Source organism: Salvelinus fontinalis, unplaced genomic scaffold (assembly GCF_029448725.1).
Source record: "Salvelinus fontinalis isolate EN_2023a unplaced genomic scaffold, ASM2944872v1 scaffold_0085, whole genome shotgun sequence".
In the NCBI taxonomy this organism is placed as follows: Eukaryota; Metazoa; Chordata; class Actinopteri; order Salmoniformes; family Salmonidae; genus Salvelinus; species Salvelinus fontinalis.
The window spans coordinates 352,824-375,950 of NW_026600294.1; the positions used below are offsets into that span (position 1 = coordinate 352,824).

The window sequence follows — 23,127 nt, forward strand, 5'->3', positions numbered from 1 at the left end:
AGTCAGAGGGACACAGGGAAGACAACAGTCAGAGGGACACAGGGAAGACAACAGTCAGAGGGACACAGGGAAGACAACAGTCAGAGGGACACAGGCAAGACAACAGTCAGTCACAGGGAAGACAACAGTCAGAGGGACACAGGCAAGACAACAGTCAGAGGGACACAGGGAAGACAACAGTCAGAGGGACACAGGGAAGACAACAGTCAGAGGGACACAGGGAAGACAACAGTCAGAGGGACACAGGGAAGACAACAGTCAGAGGGACACAGGGAAGACAACAGTCAGAGGGACACAGGCAAGACAACAGTCAGTCACAGGGAAGACAACAGTCAGAGGGACACAGGCAAGACAACAGTCAGAGGGACACAGGCAAGACAACAGTCAGAGGGACACAGGCAAGACAACAGTCAGAGGGACACAGGCAAGACAACAGTCAGAGGGACACAGGGAAGACAACAGTCAGAGGGACACAGGGAAGACAACAGTCAGAGGGACACAGGGAAGACAACAGTCAGAGGGACACAGGCAAGACAACAGTCAGTCACAGGGAAGACAACAGTCAGAGGGACACAGGCAAGACAACAGTCAGAGGGACACAGGCAAGACAACAGTCAGAGGGACACAGGCAAGACAACAGTCAGAGGGACACAGGGAAGACAACAGTCAGAGGGACACAGGGAAGACAACAGTCAGAGGGACACAGGGAAGACAACAGTCAGAGGGACACAGGGAAGACAACAGTCAGAGGGACACAGGGAAGACAACAGTCAGAGGGACACAGGGAAGACAACAGTCAGAGGGACACAGGGAAGACAACAGTCAGAGGGACAAAGGCAAGACAACAGTCAGTCACAGGGAAGACAACAGTCAGACACAGGGAAGACAAGTCAGTCAGAGGGAAGACAAGTCAGTCAGAGGGAAGACAACAGTCAGTCAGAGGGAAGACAACAGTCAGTCAGAGGGAAGACAACAGTCAGACACAGGGAAGACAACAGTCAGTCAGAGGGAAGACAACAGTCAGTCACAGGGAAGACAACAGTCAGTCAGACACCAGTCAGACAACAGTCAGTCAGAGGGACACAGGGAAGACAACAGTCAGTCAGAGGGAAGACAACAGTCAGACACCAGTCAGACAACAGTCAGTCAGAGGGACACAGGGAAGACAACAGTCAGAGGGACACAGGGAAGACAACAGTCAGTCACAGGGAAGACAACAGTCAGACACAGGGAAGACAACAGTCAGACACAGGGAAGACAACAGTCAGTCACAGGGAAGACAACAGTCAGTCACAGGGAAGACAACAGTCAGTCACAGGGAAGACAACAGTCAGACACAGGGAAGACAACAGTCAGTCAGAGGGAAGACAACAGTCAGTCACAGGGAAGACAACAGTCAGTCACAGGGAAGACAACAGTCAGACACAGGGAAGACAACAGTCAGTCACAGGGAAGACAACAGTCAGTCACAGGGAAGACAACAGTCAGTCACAGGGAAGACAACAGTCAGTCAGAGGGAAGACAACAGTCAGTCAGAGGGAAGACAACAGTCAGACACAGGGAAGACAAGTCAGACACAGGGAAGACAACAGTCAGTCAGAGGGAAGACAACAGTCAGACACAGGGAAGACAACAGTCAGACACAGGGAAGACAACAGTCAGACACAGGGAAGACAACAGTCAGACACAGGGAAGACAACAGTCAGTCAGAGAGACACAGGGAAGACAACAGTCAGTCACAGGGAAGACAACAGTCAGTCACAGGGAAGACAACAGTCAGTCACAGGGAAGACAACAGTCAGTCACAGGGAAGACAACAGTCAGTCACAGGGAAGACAACAGTCAGTCACAGGGAAGACAACAGTCAGTCACAGGGAAGACAACAGTCAGTCAGAGGGACACAGGGAAGACAACAGTCAGAAGGACACAGGGAAGACAACAGTCAGAGGGACACAGGCAAGACAACAGTCAGAGGGACACAGGGAAGACAACAGTCAGAGGGACACAGGGAAGACACCAGTCAGAGGGATACAGGGAAGACAACAGTCAGAGGGACACAGGGAAGACACCAGTCAGTCAGAGGGACACAGGGAAGACAACAGTCAGACACAGGGAAGACAACAGTCAGACACAGGGAAGACAACAGTCAGACACAGGGAAGACAACAGTCAGACACAGGGAAGACAACAGTCAGACACAGGGAAGACAACAGTCAGACACAGGGAGGACAACAGTCAGTCACAGGGAAGACAACAGTCAGTCACAGGGAAGACAACAGTCAGTCACAGGGAAGACAACAGTCAGACACAGGGAGGACAACAGTCAGACACAGGGAGGACAACAGTCAGTCACAGGGAAGACAACAGTCAGACACAGAGAAGACAACAGTCAGTCAGAGGGACACAGGGAAGACAGTCAGTCAGAGGGAAGACAACAGTCAGAGGGAAGACAAAAGTCGGACACGGGGAAGACAGTCAGTCAGAGGGAAGACAACAGTCGGACACAGGGAAGACAACAGTCGGACACGGGGAAGACAACAGTCAGAGGGAAGACAACAGTCAGACACAGGGAAGACAACAGTCAGTCAGAGGGAAGACAACAGTCAGACACGGGGAAGACAACAGTCAGACACGGGGAAGACAACAGTCAGACACGGGGAAGACAACAGTCAGACACGGGGAAGACAACAGTCGGACACGGGGAAGACAACAGTCAGACACGGGGAAGACAACAGTCGGACACGGGGAAGACAACAGTCGGACACGGGGGAGACAACAGTCAGACACGGGGAAGACAACAGTCAGACACGGGGAAGACAACAGTCAGACACAATCATGCACAGACAGAGGAACACGCTCATCATTCGTTCATGATTACGTCTCCACACACACACACACACACACACACACACACACACACACACACACACACACACACACACACACACACACACACACACACACACACACACAGTCGGTCCTCACAAGCATAGCAAAGCAACACACACAGCCGGTCCTCACAAGCATAGCAAAGCAACACACACAGCCGGTCCCCACAAGCATAGCAAAGCAACACACACAGTCGGTCCTCACAAGCATAGCAAAGCAACACACACAGCCGGTCCTCACAAGCATAGCAAAGCAACACACACAGCCGGTCCTCACAAGCATAGCAAAGCAACACACACAGCCGGTCCTCACAAGCATAGCAAAGCAACACACACAGCCGGTCCTCACAAGCATAGCAAAGCAACACACACAGCCGGTCCTCACAAGCATAGCAAAGCAACACACACAGCCGGTCCTCACAAGCATAGCAAAGCAACACACACAGCCGGTCCTCACAAGCATAGCAAAGCAACACACACAGCCGGTCACCACAAGCATAGCAAAGCAACACACACAGCCGGTCCTCACAAGCATAGCAAAGCAACACACACAGCCGGTCCTCACAAGCATAGCAAAGCAACACACACAGCCGGTCCTCACAAGCATAGCAAAGCAACACACACAGCCGGTCCTCACAAGCATAGCAAAGCAACACACACAGCCGGTCCTCACAAGCATAGCAAAGCAACACACACAGCCGGTCCTCACAAGCATAGCAAAGCAACACACACAGCCGGTCCTCACAAGCATAGCAAAGCAACACACACAGCCGGTCCCCACAAGCATAGCAAAGCAACACACACAGCCGGTCCTCACAAGCATAGCAAAGCAACACACACAGCCGGTCCTCACAAGCATAGCAAAGCAACACACACAGCCGGTCCCCACAAGCATAGCAAAGCAACACACACAGCCGGTCCTCACAAGCATAGCAAAGCAACACACACAGCCGGTCCTCACAAGCATAGCAAAGCAACACACACAGCCGGTCCTCACAAGCATAGCAAAGCAACACACACAGCCGGTCCTCACAAGCATAGCAAAGCAACACACACAGCCGGTCCTCACAAGCATAGCAAAGCAACACACACAGCCGGTCCTCACAAGCATAGCAAAGCAACACACACAGCCGGTCCCCACAAGCATAGCAAAGCAACACACACAGCCGGTCCTCACAAGCATAGCAAAGCAACACACACAGCCGGTCCTCACAAGCATAGCAAAGCAACACACACAGCCGGTCCCTCACAAGCATAGCAAAGCAACACACACAGCCGGTCCTCACAAGCATAGCAAAGCAACACACACAGCCGGTCCTCACAAGCATAGCAAAGCAACACACACAGCCGGTCCTCACAAGCATAGCAAAGCAACACACACAGCCGGTCCTCACAAGCATAGCAAAGCAACACACACAGCCGGTCCTCACAAGCATAGCAAAGCAACACACACAGCCGGTCCTCACAAGCATAGCAAAGCAACACACACAGCCGGTCCTCACAAGCATAGCAAAGCAACACACACAGCCGGTCCTCACAAGCATAGCAAAGCAACACACACAGCCGGTCCTCACAAGCATAGCAAAGCAACACACACAGCCGGTCCTCACAAGCATAGCAAAGCAACACACACAGCCGGTCCTCACAAGCATAGCAAAGCAACACACACAGCCGGTCCTCACAAGCATAGCAAAGCAACACACACAGCCGGTCCTCACAAGCATAGCAAAGCAACACACACAGCCGGTCCTCACAAGCATAGCAAAGCAACACACACAGCCGGTCCTCACAAGCATAGCAAAGCAACACACACAGCCGGTCCTCACAAGCATAGCAAAGCAACACACACAGCCGGTCCTCACAAGCATAGCAAAGCAACACACACAGCCGGTCCTCACAAGCATAGCAAAGCAACACACACAGCCGGTCCTCACAAGCATAGCAAAGCAACACACACAGCCGGTCCTCACAAGCATAGCAAAGCAACACACACAGCCGGTCCTCACAAGCATAGCAAAGCAACACACACAGCCGGTCCTCACAAGCATAGCAAAGCAACACACACAGCCGGTCCTCACAAGCATAGCAAAGCAACACACACAGCCGGTCCTCACAAGCATAGCAAAGCAACACACACAGCCGGTCCTCACAAGCATAGCAAAGCAACACACACAGCCGGTCCTCACAAGCATAGCAAAGCAACACACACAGCCGGTCCTCACAAGCATAGCAAAGCAACACACACAGCCGGTCCTCACAAGCATAGCAAAGCAACACACACAGCCGGTCCTCACAAGCATAGCAAAGCAACACACACAGCCGGTCCTCACAAGCATAGCAAAGCAACACACACAGCCGGTCCTCACAAGCATAGCAAAGCAACACACACAGCCGGTCCTCACAAGCATAGCAAAGCAACACACACAGCCGGTCCTCACAAGCATAGCAAAGCAACACACACAGCCGGTCCTCACAAGCATAGCAAAGCAACACACACAGCCGGTCCTCACAAGCATAGCAAAGCAACACACACAGCCGGTCCTCACAAGCATAGCAAAGCAACACACACAGCCGGTCCTCACAAGCATAGCAAAGCAACACACACAGCCGGTCCTCACAAGCATAGCAAAGCAACACACACAGCCGGTCCTCACAAGCATAGCAAAGCAACACACACAGCCGGTCCTCACAAGCATAGCAAAGCAACACACACAGCCGGTCCTCACAAGCATAGCAAAGCAACACACACAGCCGGTCCTCACAAGCATAGCAAAGCAACACACACAGCCGGTCCTCACAAGCATAGCAAAGCAACACACACAGCCGGTCCTCACAAGCATAGCAAAGCAACACACACAGCCGGTCCTCACAAGCATAGCAAAGCAACACACACAGCCGGTCCTCACAAGCATAGCAAAGCAACACACACAGCCGGTCCTCACAAGCATAGCAAAGCAACACACACAGCCGGTCCTCACAAGCATAGCAAAGCAACACACACAGCCGGTCCTCACAAGCATAGCAAAGCAACACACACAGCCGGTCCTCACAAGCATAGCAAAGCAACACACACAGCCGGTCCTCACAAGCATAGCAAAGCAACACACACAGCCGGTCCTCACAAGCATAGCAAAGCAACACACACAGCCGGTCCTCACAAGCATAGCAAAGCAACACACACAGCCGGTCCTCACAAGCATAGCAAAGCAACACACACAGCCGGTCCTCACAAGCATAGCAAAGCAACACACACAGCCGGTCCTCACAAGCATAGCAAAGCAACACACACAGCCGGTCCTCACAAGCATAGCAAAGCAACACACACAGCCGGTCCTCACAAGCATAGCAAAGCAACACACACAGCCGGTCCTCACAAGCATAGCAAAGCAACACACACAGCCGGTCCTCACAAGCATAGCAAAGCAACACACACAGCCGGTCCTCACAAGCATAGCAAAGCAACACACACAGCCGGTCCTCACAAGCATAGCAAAGCAACACACACAGCCGGTCCTCACAAGCATAGCAAAGCAACACACACAGCCGGTCCTCACAAGCATAGCAAAGCAACACACACAGCCGGTCCTCACAAGCATAGCAAAGCAACACACACAGCCGGTCCTCACAAGCATAGCAAAGCAACACACACAGCCGGTCCTCACAAGCATAGCAAAGCAACACACACAGCCGGTCCTCACAAGCATAGCAAAGCAACACACACAGCCGGTCCTCACAAGCATAGCAAAGCAACACACACAGCCGGTCCTCACAAGCATAGCAAAGCAACACACACAGCCGGTCCTCACAAGCATAGCAAAGCAACACACACAGCCGGTCCTCACAAGCATAGCAAAGCAACACACACAGCCGGTCCTCACAAGCATAGCAAAGCAACACACACAGCCGGTCCTCACAAGCATAGCAAAGCAACACACACAGCCGGTCCTCACAAGCATAGCAAAGCAACACACACAGCCGGTCCTCACAAGCATAGCAAAGCAACACACACAGCCGGTCCTCACAAGCATAGCAAAGCAACACACACAGCCGGTCCTCACAAGCATAGCAAAGCAACACACACAGCCGGTCCTCACAAGCATAGCAAAGCAACACACACAGCCGGTCCTCACAAGCATAGCAAAGCAACACACACAGCCGGTCCTCACAAGCATAGCAAAGCAACACACACAGCCGGTCCTCACAAGCATAGCAAAGCAACACACACAGCCGGTCCTCACAAGCATAGCAAAGCAACACACACAGCCGGTCCTCACAAGCATAGCAAAGCAACACACACAGCCGGTCCTCACAAGCATAGCAAAGCAACACACACAGCCGGTCCTCACAAGCATAGCAAAGCAACACACACAGCCGGTCCTCACAAGCATAGCAAAGCAACACACACAGCCGGTCCTCACAAGCATAGCAAAGCAACACACACAGCCGGTCCTCACAAGCATAGCAAAGCAACACACACAGCCGGTCCTCACAAGCATAGCAAAGCAACACACACAGCCGGTCCTCACAAGCATAGCAAAGCAACACACACAGCCGGTCCTCACAAGCATAGCAAAGCAACACACACAGCCGGTCCTCACAAGCATAGCAAAGCAACACACACAGCCGGTCCTCACAAGCATAGCAAAGCAACACACACAGCCGGTCCTCACAAGCATAGCAAAGCAACACACACAGCCGGTCCTCACAAGCATAGCAAAGCAACACACACAGCCGGTCCTCACAAGCATAGCAAAGCAACACACACAGCCGGTCCTCACAAGCATAGCAAAGCAACACACACAGCCGGTCCTCACAAGCATAGCAAAGCAACACACACAGCCGGTCCTCACAAGCATAGCAAAGCAACACACACAGCCGGTCCTCACAAGCATAGCAAAGCAACACACACAGCCGGTCCTCACAAGCATAGCAAAGCAACACACACAGCCGGTCCTCACAAGCATAGCAAAGCAACACACACAGCCGGTCCTCACAAGCATAGCAAAGCAACACACACAGCCGGTCCTCACAAGCATAGCAAAGCAACACACACAGCCGGTCCTCACAAGCATAGCAAAGCAACACACACAGCCGGTCCTCACAAGCATAGCAAAGCAACACACACAGCCGGTCCTCACAAGCATAGCAAAGCAACACACACAGCCGGTCCTCACAAGCATAGCAAAGCAACACACACAGCCGGTCCTCACAAGCATAGCAAAGCAACACACACAGCCGGTCCTCACAAGCATAGCAAAGCAACACACACAGCCGGTCCTCACAAGCATAGCAAAGCAACACACACAGCCGGTCCTCACAAGCATAGCAAAGCAACACACACAGCCGGTCCTCACAAGCATAGCAAAGCAACACACACAGCCGGTCCTCACAAGCATAGCAAAGCAACACACACAGCCGGTCCTCACAAGCATAGCAAAGCAACACACACAGCCGGTCCTCACAAGCATAGCAAAGCAACACACACAGCCGGTCCTCACAAGCATAGCAAAGCAACACACACAGCCGGTCCTCACAAGCATAGCAAAGCAACACACACAGCCGGTCCTCACAAGCATAGCAAAGCAACACACACAGCCGGTCCTCACAAGCATAGCAAAGCAACACACACAGCCGGTCCTCACAAGCATAGCAAAGCAACACACACAGCCGGTCCTCACAAGCATAGCAAAGCAACACACACAGCCGGTCCTCACAAGCATAGCAAAGCAACACACACAGCCGGTCCTCACAAGCATAGCAAAGCAACACACACAGCCGGTCCTCACAAGCATAGCAAAGCAACACACACAGCCGGTCCTCACAAGCATAGCAAAGCAACACACACAGCCGGTCCTCACAAGCATAGCAAAGCAACACACACAGCCGGTCCTCACAAGCATAGCAAAGCAACACACACAGCCGGTCCTCACAAGCATAGCAAAGCAACACACACAGCCGGTCCTCACAAGCATAGCAAAGCAACACACACAGCCGGTCCTCACAAGCATAGCAAAGCAACACACACAGCCGGTCCTCACAAGCATAGCAAAGCAACACACACAGCCGGTCCTCACAAGCATAGCAAAGCAACACACACAGCCGGTCCTCACAAGCATAGCAAAGCAACACACACAGCCGGTCCTCACAAGCATAGCAAAGCAACACACACAGCCGGTCCTCACAAGCATAGCAAAGCAACACACACAGCCGGTCCTCACAAGCATAGCAAAGCAACACACACAGCCGGTCCTCACAAGCATAGCAAAGCAACACACACAGCCGGTCCTCACAAGCATAGCAAAGCAACACACACAGCCGGTCCTCACAAGCATAGCAAAGCAACACACACAGCCGGTCCTCACAAGCATAGCAAAGCAACACACACAGCCGGTCCTCACAAGCATAGCAAAGCAACACACACAGCCGGTCCTCACAAGCATAGCAAAGCAACACACACAGCCGGTCCTCACAAGCATAGCAAAGCAACACACACAGCCGGTCCTCACAAGCATAGCAAAGCAACACACACAGCCGGTCCTCACAAGCATAGCAAAGCAACACACACAGCCGGTCCTCACAAGCATAGCAAAGCAACACACACAGCCGGTCCTCACAAGCATAGCAAAGCAACACACACAGCCGGTCCTCACAAGCATAGCAAAGCAACACACACAGCCGGTCCTCACAAGCATAGCAAAGCAACACACACAGCCGGTCCTCACAAGCATAGCAAAGCAACACACACAGCCGGTCCTCACAAGCATAGCAAAGCAACACACACAGCCGGTCCTCACAAGCATAGCAAAGCAACACACACAGCCGGTCCTCACAAGCATAGCAAAGCAACACACACAGCCGGTCCTCACAAGCATAGCAAAGCAACACACACAGCCGGTCCTCACAAGCATAGCAAAGCAACACACACAGCCGGTCCTCACAAGCATAGCAAAGCAACACACACAGCCGGTCCTCACAAGCATAGCAAAGCAACACACACAGCCGGTCCTCACAAGCATAGCAAAGCAACACACACAGCCGGTCCTCACAAGCATAGCAAAGCAACACACACAGCCGGTCCTCACAAGCATAGCAAAGCAACACACACAGCCGGTCCTCACAAGCATAGCAAAGCAACACACACAGCCGGTCCTCACAAGCATAGCAAAGCAACACACACAGCCGGTCCTCACAAGCATAGCAAAGCAACACACACAGCCGGTCCTCACAAGCATAGCAAAGCAACACACACAGCCGGTCCTCACAAGCATAGCAAAGCAACACACACAGCCGGTCCTCACAAGCATAGCAAAGCAACACACACAGCCGGTCCTCACAAGCATAGCAAAGCAACACACACAGCCGGTCCTCACAAGCATAGCAAAGCAACACACACAGCCGGTCCTCACAAGCATAGCAAAGCAACACACACAGCCGGTCCTCACAAGCATAGCAAAGCAACACACACAGCCGGTCCTCACAAGCATAGCAAAGCAACACACACAGCCGGTCCTCACAAGCATAGCAAAGCAACACACACAGCCGGTCCTCACAAGCATAGCAAAGCAACACACACAGCCGGTCCTCACAAGCATAGCAAAGCAACACACACAGCCGGTCCTCACAAGCATAGCAAAGCAACACACACAGCCGGTCCTCACAAGCATAGCAAAGCAACACACACAGCCGGTCCTCACAAGCATAGCAAAGCAACACACACAGCCGGTCCTCACAAGCATAGCAAAGCAACACACACAGCCGGTCCTCACAAGCATAGCAAAGCAACACACACAGCCGGTCCTCACAAGCATAGCAAAGCAACACACACAGCCGGTCCTCACAAGCATAGCAAAGCAACACACACAGCCGGTCCTCACAAGCATAGCAAAGCAACACACACAGCCGGTCCTCACAAGCATAGCAAAGCAACACACACAGCCGGTCCTCACAAGCATAGCAAAGCAACACACACAGCCGGTCCTCACAAGCATAGCAAAGCAACACACACAGCCGGTCCTCACAAGCATAGCAAAGCAACACACACAGCCGGTCCTCACAAGCATAGCAAAGCAACACACACAGCCGGTCCTCACAAGCATAGCAAAGCAACACACACAGCCGGTCCTCACAAGCATAGCAAAGCAACACACACAGCCGGTCCTCACAAGCATAGCAAAGCAACACACACAGCCGGTCCTCACAAGCATAGCAAAGCAACACACACAGCCGGTCCTCACAAGCATAGCAAAGCAACACACACAGCCGGTCCTCACAAGCATAGCAAAGCAACACACACAGCCGGTCCTCACAAGCATAGCAAAGCAACACACACAGCCGGTCCTCACAAGCATAGCAAAGCAACACACACAGCCGGTCCTCACAAGCATAGCAAAGCAACACACACAGCCGGTCCTCACAAGCATAGCAAAGCAACACACACAGCCGGTCCTCACAAGCATAGCAAAGCAACACACACAGCCGGTCCTCACAAGCATAGCAAAGCAACACACACAGCCGGTCCTCACAAGCATAGCAAAGCAACACACACAGCCGGTCCTCACAAGCATAGCAAAGCAACACACACAGCCGGTCCTCACAAGCATAGCAAAGCAACACACACAGCCGGTCCTCACAAGCATAGCAAAGCAACACACACAGCCGGTCCTCACAAGCATAGCAAAGCAACACACACAGCCGGTCCTCACAAGCATAGCAAAGCAACACACACAGCCGGTCCTCACAAGCATAGCAAAGCAACACACACAGCCGGTCCTCACAAGCATAGCAAAGCAACACACACAGCCGGTCCTCACAAGCATAGCAAAGCAACACACACAGCCGGTCCTCACAAGCATAGCAAAGCAACACACACAGCCGGTCCTCACAAGCATAGCAAAGCAACACACACAGCCGGTCCTCACAAGCATAGCAAAGCAACACACACAGCCGGTCCTCACAAGCATAGCAAAGCAACACACACAGCCGGTCCTCACAAGCATAGCAAAGCAACACACACAGCCGGTCCTCACAAGCATAGCAAAGCAACACACACAGCCGGTCCTCACAAGCATAGCAAAGCAACACACACAGCCGGTCCTCACAAGCATAGCAAAGCAACACACACAGCCGGTCCTCACAAGCATAGCAAAGCAACACACACAGCCGGTCCTCACAAGCATAGCAAAGCAACACACACAGCCGGTCCTCACAAGCATAGCAAAGCAACACACACAGCCGGTCCTCACAAGCATAGCAAAGCAACACACACAGCCGGTCCTCACAAGCATAGCAAAGCAACACACACAGCCGGTCCTCACAAGCATAGCAAAGCAACACACACAGCCGGTCCTCACAAGCATAGCAAAGCAACACACACAGCCGGTCCTCACAAGCATAGCAAAGCAACACACACAGCCGGTCCTCACAAGCATAGCAAAGCAACACACACAGCCGGTCCTCACAAGCATAGCAAAGCAACACACACAGCCGGTCCTCACAAGCATAGCAAAGCAACACACACAGCCGGTCCTCACAAGCATAGCAAAGCAACACACACAGCCGGTCCTCACAAGCATAGCAAAGCAACACACACAGCCGGTCCTCACAAGCATAGCAAAGCAACACACACAGCCGGTCCTCACAAGCATAGCAAAGCAACACACACAGCCGGTCCTCACAAGCATAGCAAAGCAACACACACAGCCGGTCCTCACAAGCATAGCAAAGCAACACACACAGCCGGTCCTCACAAGCATAGCAAAGCAACACACACAGCCGGTCCTCACAAGCATAGCAAAGCAACACACACAGCCGGTCCTCACAAGCATAGCAAAGCAACACACACAGCCGGTCCTCACAAGCATAGCAAAGCAACACACACAGCCGGTCCTCACAAGCATAGCAAAGCAACACACACAGCCGGTCCTCACAAGCATAGCAAAGCAACACACACAGCCGGTCCTCACAAGCATAGCAAAGCAACACACACAGCCGGTCCTCACAAGCATAGCAAAGCAACACACACAGCCGGTCCTCACAAGCATAGCAAAGCAACACACACAGCCGGTCCTCACAAGCATAGCAAAGCAACACACACAGCCGGTCCTCACAAGCATAGCAAAGCAACACACACAGCCGGTCCTCACAAGCATAGCAAAGCAACACACACAGCCGGTCCTCACAAGCATAGCAAAGCAACACACACAGCCGGTCCTCACAAGCATAGCAAAGCAACACACACAGCCGGTCCTCACAAGCATAGCAAAGCAACACACACAGCCGGTCCTCACAAGCATAGCAAAGCAACACACACAGCCGGTCCTCACAAGCATAGCAAAGCAACACACACAGCCGGTCCTCACAAGCATAGCAAAGCAACACACACAGCCGGTCCTCACAAGCATAGCAAAGCAACACACACAGCCGGTCCTCACAAGCATAGCAAAGCAACACACACAGCCGGTCCTCACAAGCATAGCAAAGCAACACACACAGCCGGTCCTCACAAGCATAGCAAAGCAACACACACAGCCGGTCCTCACAAGCATAGCAAAGCAACACACACAGCCGGTCCTCACAAGCATAGCAAAGCAACACACACAGCCGGTCCTCACAAGCATAGCAAAGCAACACACACAGCCGGTCCTCACAAGCATAGCAAAGCAACACACACAGCCGGTCCTCACAAGCATAGCAAAGCAACACACACAGCCGGTCCTCACAAGCATAGCAAAGCAACACACACAGCCGGTCCTCACAAGCATAGCAAAGCAACACACACAGCCGGTCCTCACAAGCATAGCAAAGCAACACACACAGCCGGTCCTCACAAGCATAGCAAAGCAACACACACAGCCGGTCCTCACAAGCATAGCAAAGCAACACACACAGCCGGTCCTCACAAGCATAGCAAAGCAACACACACAGCCGGTCCTCACAAGCATAGCAAAGCAACACACACAGCCGGTCCTCACAAGCATAGCAAAGCAACACACACAGCCGGTCCTCACAAGCATAGCAAAGCAACACACACAGCCGGTCCTCACAAGCATAGCAAAGCAACACACACAGCCGGTCCTCACAAGCATAGCAAAGCAACACACACAGCCGGTCCTCACAAGCATAGCAAAGCAACACACACAGCCGGTCCTCACAAGCATAGCAAAGCAACACACACAGCCGGTCCTCACAAGCATAGCAAAGCAACACACACAGCCGGTCCTCACAAGCATAGCAAAGCAACACACACAGCCGGTCCTCACAAGCATAGCAAAGCAACACACACAGCCGGTCCTCACAAGCATAGCAAAGCAACACACACAGCCGGTCCTCACAAGCATAGCAAAGCAACACACACAGCCGGTCCTCACAAGCATAGCAAAGCAACACACACAGCCGGTCCTCACAAGCATAGCAAAGCAACACACACAGCCGGTCCTCACAAGCATAGCAAAGCAACACACACAGCCGGTCCTCACAAGCATAGCAAAGCAACACACACAGCCGGTCCTCACAAGCATAGCAAAGCAACACACACAGCCGGTCCTCACAAGCATAGCAAAGCAACACACACAGCCGGTCCTCACAAGCATAGCAAAGCAACACACACAGCCGGTCCTCACAAGCATAGCAAAGCAACACACACAGCCGGTCCTCACAAGCATAGCAAAGCAACACACACAGCCGGTCCTCACAAGCATAGCAAAGCAACACACACAGCCGGTCCTCACAAGCATAGCAAAGCAACACACACAGCCGGTCCTCACAAGCATAGCAAAGCAACACACACAGCCGGTCCTCACAAGCATAGCAAAGCAACACACACAGCCGGTCCTCACAAGCATAGCAAAGCAACACACACAGCCGGTCCTCACAAGCATAGCAAAGCAACACACACAGCCGGTCCTCACAAGCATAGCAAAGCAACACACACAGCCGGTCCTCACAAGCATAGCAAAGCAACACACACAGCCGGTCCTCACAAGCATAGCAAAGCAACACACACAGCCGGTCCTCACAAGCATAGCAAAGCAACACACACAGCCGGTCCTCACAAGCATAGCAAAGCAACACACACAGCCGGTCCTCACAAGCATAGCAAAGCAACACACACAGCCGGTCCTCACAAGCATAGCAAAGCAACACACACAGCCGGTCCTCACAAGCATAGCAAAGCAACACACACAGCCGGTCCTCACAAGCATAGCAAAGCAACACACACAGCCGGTCCTCACAAGCATAGCAAAGCAACACACACAGCCGGTCCTCACAAGCATAGCAAAGCAACACACACAGCCGGTCCTCACAAGCATAGCAAAGCAACACACACAGCCGGTCCTCACAAGCATAGCAAAGCAACACACACAGCCGGTCCTCACAAGCATAGCAAAGCAACACACACAGCCGGTCCTCACAAGCATAGCAAAGCAACACACACAGCCGGTCCTCACAAGCATAGCAAAGCAACACACACAGCCGGTCCTCACAAGCATAGCAAAGCAACACACACAGCCGGTCCTCACAAGCATAGCAAAGCAACACACACAGCCGGTCCTCACAAGCATAGCAAAGCAACACACACAGCCGGTCCTCACAAGCATAGCAAAGCAACACACACAGCCGGTCCTCACAAGCATAGCAAAGCAACACACACAGCCGGTCCTCACAAGCATAGCAAAGCAACACACACAGCCGGTCCTCACAAGCATAGCAAAGCAACACACACAGCCGGTCCTCACAAGCATAGCAAAGCAACACACACAGCCGGTCCTCACAAGCATAGCAAAGCAACACACACAGCCGGTCCTCACAAGCATAGCAAAGCAACACACACAGCCGGTCCTCACAAGCATAGCAAAGCAACACACACAGCCGGTCCTCACAAGCATAGCAAAGCAACACACACAGCCGGTCCTCACAAGCATAGCAAAGCAACACACACAGCCGGTCCTCACAAGCATAGCAAAGCAACACACACAGCCGGTCCTCACAAGCATAGCAAAGCAACACACACAGCCGGTCCTCACAAGCATAGCAAAGCAACACACACAGCCGGTCCTCACAAGCATAGCAAAGCAACACACACAGCCGGTCCTCACAAGCATAGCAAAGCAACACACACAGCCGGTCCTCACAAGCATAGCAAAGCAACACACACAGCCGGTCCTCACAAGCATAGCAAAGCAACACACACAGCCGGTCCCCACAAGCATAGCAAAGCAACACACACAGCCGGTCCTCACAAGCATAGCAAAGCAACACACACAGCCGGTCCTCACAAGCATAGCAAAGCAACACACACAGCCGGTCCTCACCTCTGTAGAGGAGATGTAGTGCCACTTCCCGTTGACGCTGCCCTCCTCAGTCCGCACCTCTCCCACCTCCAGCTCGTAGGAAGACTTGTTGACCAGCGTGAAGAACGGACTCATGGTCACCATCTTGGTCAGGTTGAAACTACTCATCTGAATGCTGACGCCAACCTACAACCACACGACTTATACCGTCAGACTGTACGTCCTCACAGCCTACAAACACATGACTTATACTGTCAGACTGTACGTCCTCATAGTGTCTCGGTTGGTTAAAACACAGAACATCATAGTTGTGGGTTTGAGTCCTGCATGAGTCACTGAATGAGTTCACTGTAAGTCACTTGGATAAAGCATTATATGCTAAATAAAAAAAGGTACATTCCAGAGAGTTGTGACTCTTTGTGTATGTTGTCATTTTCTCACCAGATAGTCCATGGTGTTGGCAGGGCATCTGACACACCCATAACTCCCCACCGTATCCAATGAGAAGCCATCAGACCAGGAACTGGTGGACACACAGAGCTGCAGCTGTAGAAAGACAACACCCAGTCGTTACCGAGAGAAACAGCCGTAGAAAGACAACACCCAGCGTTACCGAGAGAAACAGCTGTAGAAAGACAACACCCAGCGTTACCGAGAGAAACAGCCGTAGAAAGAGAACACCCAGCGTTACCGAGAGAAACAGCTGTAGAAAGACAACACCCAGCGTTACCGAGAGAAACAGCTGTAGAAAGACAACACCCAGTCGTTACCGAGAGAAACAGCTGTAGAAAGACAACACCCAGCGTTACCGAGAGAAACAGCTGTAGAAAGACAACACCCAGCGTTACCGAGAGAAACAGCTGTAGAAAGACAACACCCAGCGTTACCGAGAGAAACAGCTGTAGAAAGACAACACCCAGCGTTACCGAGAGAAACAGCTGTAGAAAGACAACACCCAGCGTTACCGAGAGAAACAGCTGTAGAAAGACAACACCCAGCGTTACCGAGAGAAACAGCTGTAGAAAGACAACACCCAGCGTTACTGAGAGAAACAGCTGTAGAAAGACAACACCCAGCGTTACCGAGAGAAACAGCTGTAGAAAGACAACACCCAGCGTTACCGAGAGAAACAGCTGTAGAAAGACAACACCCAGCGTTACCGAGAGAAACAGCTGTAGAAAGACAACACCCAGCGTTACCGAGAGAAACAGCTGTAGAAAGACAACACCCAGCGTTACCGAGAGAAACAGCTGTAGAAAGACAACACCCAGCGTTACCGAGAGAAACAGCTGTAGAAAGACAACACCCAGCGTTACCGAGAGAAACAGCTGTAGAAAGACAACACCCAGCGTTACCGAGAGAAACAGCTGTAGAAAGACAACACCCAGCGTTACCGAGAGAAACAGCTGTAGAAAGACAACACCCAGCGTTACCGAGAGAAACAGCTGTAGAAAGACAACACCCAGCGTTACCGAGAGAAACAGCTGTAGAAAGACAACACCCAGCGTTACCGAGAGAAACAGCTGTAGAAAGACAACACCCAGCGTTACCGAGAGAAACAGCTGTAGAAAGACAACACCCAGCGTTACTGAGAGAAGCAGCTGATCTAAGAGAGGAAAAACACTTTTAAAGATGCTGTCTGTTAGAGACTAGTGTTTCTCACACCTCTCCTCCAGGAATCCCAGACATTTTCACAGTTTTGTTGTAATCCTTGAACTAGCACACCTGATTCAACTATGAATGAATCCATCTGGGATATATCAAATTCAGGGAGCAGTTTGGGGAAAGGTTTGAGAAACACTGTTAGACACTGAAAACTGAAACACTGAAAGACACGCCTCCCCTCAGAGAGAGAGAGACACAGCTTAATATGAGCTCTTACATTTTTCAACATGTTTTCAATCAGCACTAAGGTGTGAAGTAAAAGGGCTTTTGGCCCAACAAGTGTCAGGAGTCTTTGAAGCGTCCTCTGAAGCCCCATCCTGCTGTTCAGAGACCATTCATCACCGTTTTACAGCCCGTGTTCGTAATAGCTGCTCAGTGAAACGACCTCTCCTGATTTGTTATAGACACTTGCTAAAAATATTTTATGAGCAAGCCTTCTTTCGTGAACTGACCTCCGTAAAATGGTACAGAATCAGCTTCATCCCCTCTGTCGAAGACGCTTGGACCTTCTTTTTTGATATTTTCAGTGGTATTGTTAACAAACACGCCCACATAAAGAAAATGAGAATTAAAAACAGGTTCAGCCCCTGGTTCGACCGTGATCTTGCAGAGTTACTCCACCTCAAGAATTGCATTTGGCAAAATGCTCGGCACATCCATACTCAGGCTGACTGGCTCTCGTTCAGGCAAATGAGAAATACGTGCACTCAGGCTATCCGGAAGGCCAAAGTTAGTTACTTTAAGGAGCAGCTCTCTCTGTGGGTCTAACCACAAGAAGTTCTGGAAAACGGTTAAAGACCTGGAGAATAAACCCTCCTCCTCACAGCTGTCCCTTAATGTTGATGATGTGGTTGTTACTGACAAGAAGCACATGGCTGAGCTCTTTAATCACCACTTCATTAAGTCAGGATTCCTATGACTCAGCCACGCCTCCTTGCCCGTCCAACATTTCCTCATCTCCCACCCCTTCTAATGCGATTATCCCTGATGCTTCTCCAACTTTTCCCCCTGACCCGCTACAAAGTTTCTCCCTGCAGGCAATCACTGAATCCGAGGTGCTAAAGGAGCTCCTTAAACTAGACCCCCAAAAACCATCTGGTTCAGATGGTTTAGACCCTTTCTTCTTTAAGGTGCAATCTGGTTTCCACTCAGGTTATGGATGTGTCACTGCAACCTTAAAGGTCCTCAATGATGTCACCATCGCCCTTGATTCTAAGTAATGTTGTGCTGCTATTTTTATTGACTTAGCCAAAGCTTTTGATACAGTAGACCATTCCATTCTTGTAGGCCGGCTAAGGAGTCTTGGTGTCTCTGAGGGGTCTTTGGCTTGGTTTACTAACTACCTCTCTCAAAGAGTGCAGTGTATAAAGTAAGAAAATCTGCTGTCTCAGCCACTGCCTGTCGCCAAGGGAGTACCCCAAGGCTTAATCCTAGGCCCCACGCTCTTCTCAATTTACATCAACAACATAGCTCAGGCAGTAGGAAGCTCTCTCATCCATTTATATGCAGATGATACAGTCTTATACTCAGCTGGCCCCTCCCCAGATTTTGTGTTAAATGCTCTACAACAAAGCTTTCTTAGTGTCCAACAGGCTTTCTCTACCCTTAACCTTGTTCTGAACACCTCCAAAACAAAGGTCATGTGGTTTGGTAAGAAGACTGCCCCTCTCCCCACAGGTGTTATTACTACCTCTGAGGGTTTAGAGCTTGAGGTAGTCACCTCATACAAGTACTTGGGAGTATGCCTAGATGGTGCACTGTCCTTCTCTCAGCACATATCAAAGCTGCAGGCTAAGGTTAAATCTAGACTTGGTTTCCTCTATCGTAATCGCTCCTCTTTCACCCCAGCTGCCAAACTAACCCTGATTCAGATGACCATCCTACCCATGCTAGATTACGGAGACATAATGTATAGATCGGCAGGTAAAGGTGCTCTCGAGCGGCTAGATGTTCTTTACCATTCAGCCGTCAGATTTGCCACCAATGCTCCTTCTAGGACACATCACAGCACTCTATACTCCTTTGTAAACTGGTCATCTCTGTATACCCATCGCAAGACCCACTGGTTGATGCCTATTTATAAAACCCTCTTAGGCCTCACTCCCCCCGTATCTGAGATATCTACTGCAGCCCTCATCCTCCACATACAACACCCATTCTGCCAGTCACATTCTGTTAAAGGTCCCCAAAGCACACACATCCCTGGGTCGCTCCTCTTTTCAGTTCGCTGCAGCTAGCGACTGGAACGAGCTGCAACAAACACTCAAACTGGACAGTTTTATCTCCATCTCTTCATTCAAAGACTCAATCATGGACGCTCTTACTGACAGTTGTGGCTGCTTTGGGTGACAACAGTATTGTTGTCTCTACCTTCTTGCCCTTTGTGCTGTTGACTGTGACCAATAATGTTTGTCCCATGTTTTGTGCTGCTACCATGTTGTGTTGCTACCATGCTGTGTTGTCATGTGCTGCTGCCATGCTATGTTGTTGTCTTAGGTCTCTCTTTATGTAGTGTTGTGTTGTCTCTCTTGTTGTGATGTGTGTTTTGTCCTATATTTATATTGCATTTATTTATTTATTTTAGTCCCAGGCCCCGTCCCCGCAGGAGGTCTTTTGCCTTTTGCTAGGCCGTCATTGTAAATAAGAATTTGTTCTTAACGGACTTGCCTAGTTAAATAAAGGTTAAATAAAATAAGACAGTGAGACGCTTTCCTACCTTGTTCTTGCTGAAGATGTTCTTCTTCCTGAAGGAGAAGAGGACGACGTCCCTGAAGTCCGAAGCGTGTTTGACGGAGACGTCCTCCGCTCGGTACTGCAGAACCCTGGACGTCTTATTGACGACCCAGTAGGGGCTAAAGACCGCCAGCGCCAGTCGTCCACGCTGTCGCGTCACGTGCACGCTCAGGTCCACGGTCAGCTTCTCCGCCGAGTCGCAGGCGAAACACACAGGGAAGAACTCCTGCATGTCCTGGGCGATACGGATACGTCCGGACCAGTTGCGACCCTGGTATTTAACCAGGACCATCTCCATGATCTCACCTCCTACACGGGCGTTCAGGATGTCTGCTGTGCTGCCCTCCTGGAGCTCATGGAAATCTGCTGAGCCCTGGAGAGATGGATTAATGGATAGATCATTTTTCATAATGACAATGTATCCGTTAGGAAAGTATCTTTGCACTGTGGAGGGATCTCAACATGGCGTAACAACAGGAAATAATGAAATCAAAGTCTAGTGGCTGGCTGATTGTTATTCTGTGCTTATATATCTTTTAGTCTACACCTGTGCCTTCTTCCCTTAGTCACTGGAATGTGTAGAGTTACCCCCAGTAGATATCTGATGCTATACGGCAGGGTACAGGTCTAGAGTTAGGTCCTAGCCTAGTGATTGTCTTCATGTTTAGGTTATCTAAGTGTTACTACCCCCAGTAGGTATCTGATGCTGTAAGGCAGGGTACAGGTCTAGAGTTAGGTCCTAGCCTAGTGACTGTCTTCATGTTTAGGTTATCTAAGTGGTACTACCCCCAGTATATATCTGATGCTGTAAGGCAGGGTACAGGTCAGGGGTTAGGTCCTAGCCTAGTGACTGTCTTCATGTTTAGGTCCTAGCCTAGTGACTGTCTTCATGTTTAGGTCCTAGCCTAGTGACTGTCTTCATGTTTAGGTCCTAGCCTAGTGACTGTCTTCATGTTTAGGTCCTAGCCTAGTGACTGTCTTCATGTTTAGGCCCTAGCCTAGTGACTGTCTTCATGTTTAGGTCCTAGCCTAGTGACTGTCTTCATGTTTAGGTCCTAGCCTAGTGACTGTCTTCATGTTTAGGTTCTAGCCTAGTGACTGTCTTCATGTTTAGGTTATCTAAGTGGTACTACCTCCAGTAGGTATCTGATGCTGTAAGGTAGCAGGTTCCGGAGGGTCACAGCGGGGTGGAGGTGGATGACGTAGGCAGGGTCCCAGTCGTCCTCTCGCTGGGAGGAAATGAAGGACAGGTGATCTGGTGTGGCCAAGGTGGTCACTTGGAGGGGCAGGAAGCTGCTGTCTGCCGACGGACACTGGAGAAGGGACCGCACCTCAGAGCTCAGGTGGACCTGCTCCTTCCAGGTGATACAGGTAGACGACGGGCCGTACAGGCCCTCCAGGCGCCCGGCTGGCTGGAGGAAGAGCTGACACCTGTAGAGGGAGAAGAGACGAGGAGACCACGTTTTATAACTAACGATCCAGTTAAACATAACCCTAGCTGACATCTGCATCAGAGAGAGGAGTGAAACAAGGACAGGGGAGTCTGTATAAAAGTATAAAACATTTGTTTAAAGTTCTAGAACATTTGTTTAAAGTTCTAGAACATTTGTTTAAAGTTCTAGAACATTTGTTTAAAGTTCTAGAACATTTCTTTAAAGTTCTAGAATATTTGTTTAAAGTCCTAGAACATTTCTTTAAAGTTCTAGAATATTTGTTTAACCCCTGTAAGTCCAAGTAGTTGGGAATTGCTAAGCTGACGTATAGAATTGTTTTAAGATGGTTCAAACTATGGATCATTTAACTATTTGATTTTGAATTTTAGGAGCCTTTTTAGATATCTCGTACAACGCTGTGTACTACTCCCTTCACAGAACAGCGCAAACTGGCTCTAACCAGAATAGAAAGAGGAGTGGGAGGCACCGGTGCACAACTGAGCAAGATGACAAGTACATTAGAGTGTCTAGTTTGAGAAACAGACGCCTCACAAGTCCTCAACTGGCAACTTCATTAAATAGTACCCTCAAAACACTCGTCTCAACGTCAACAGTGAAGAGGCAACTCTGGGATGCTGGCCTTCTAGGCAGAGTTCCTCAGTCCAGTGTCAGTGTGCTTTTGCCCATCTTAATCTTTTCTTTTTATTGGCAAGTCTGAGATATGGCTTTTTCTTTGCATCCCGGAGTCGCCTCTTCACTGTTGACGTTGAGACTGCTGCTCTGTGAAGGGAGTAGTACACAGCGTTGTACGACATCTTCAGTTTCTTGGCAATTTCTCGCATGGAATATAGTTCATTTCTCAGAAGAAGAATAGACTGACGAATTTCAGAAGAAAGTTTTGTTTTGAGCCTGTAACCGAACCCAGAAATGCTGATGCTCCAGATACTCAACTAATTTGTAGCACAAACGGTTCTGACGCTACAAACAAAGAAGTTGGCACATTGACGGTACCGACTTCAGACGAGTCCCTTGACACTTGTAAATCATAGAGCAAAATGGAGAACACCGTTGTGTTTGTGAAAGTCTACCCTTTCCATAAAATTAAGTCATAGTTTGTACG

General features: G+C 50.7%; 1 protein-coding gene across 1 annotated transcript in view; it reads right to left on the reverse strand.

The window, feature by feature from the left end:
• Nucleotides 1–23,127, reverse strand: part of LOC129842997 (intermembrane lipid transfer protein VPS13C-like) — a gene marked incomplete at its 5' end in the record, with an annotated part of 207,119 nt that overhangs the window by 69,064 nt on the left and 114,928 nt on the right. Inside the window, 4 exons of the mRNA XM_055911720.1 lie at nt 16,198–16,362; nt 16,618–16,722; nt 20,558–20,947; nt 21,708–22,005. Of these exons, the coding sequence (XP_055767695.1) occupies nt 16,198–16,362; nt 16,618–16,722; nt 20,558–20,947; nt 21,708–22,005 (958 nt within the window). The remainder of the gene's footprint in view (nt 1–16,197; nt 16,363–16,617; nt 16,723–20,557; nt 20,948–21,707; nt 22,006–23,127) is intronic.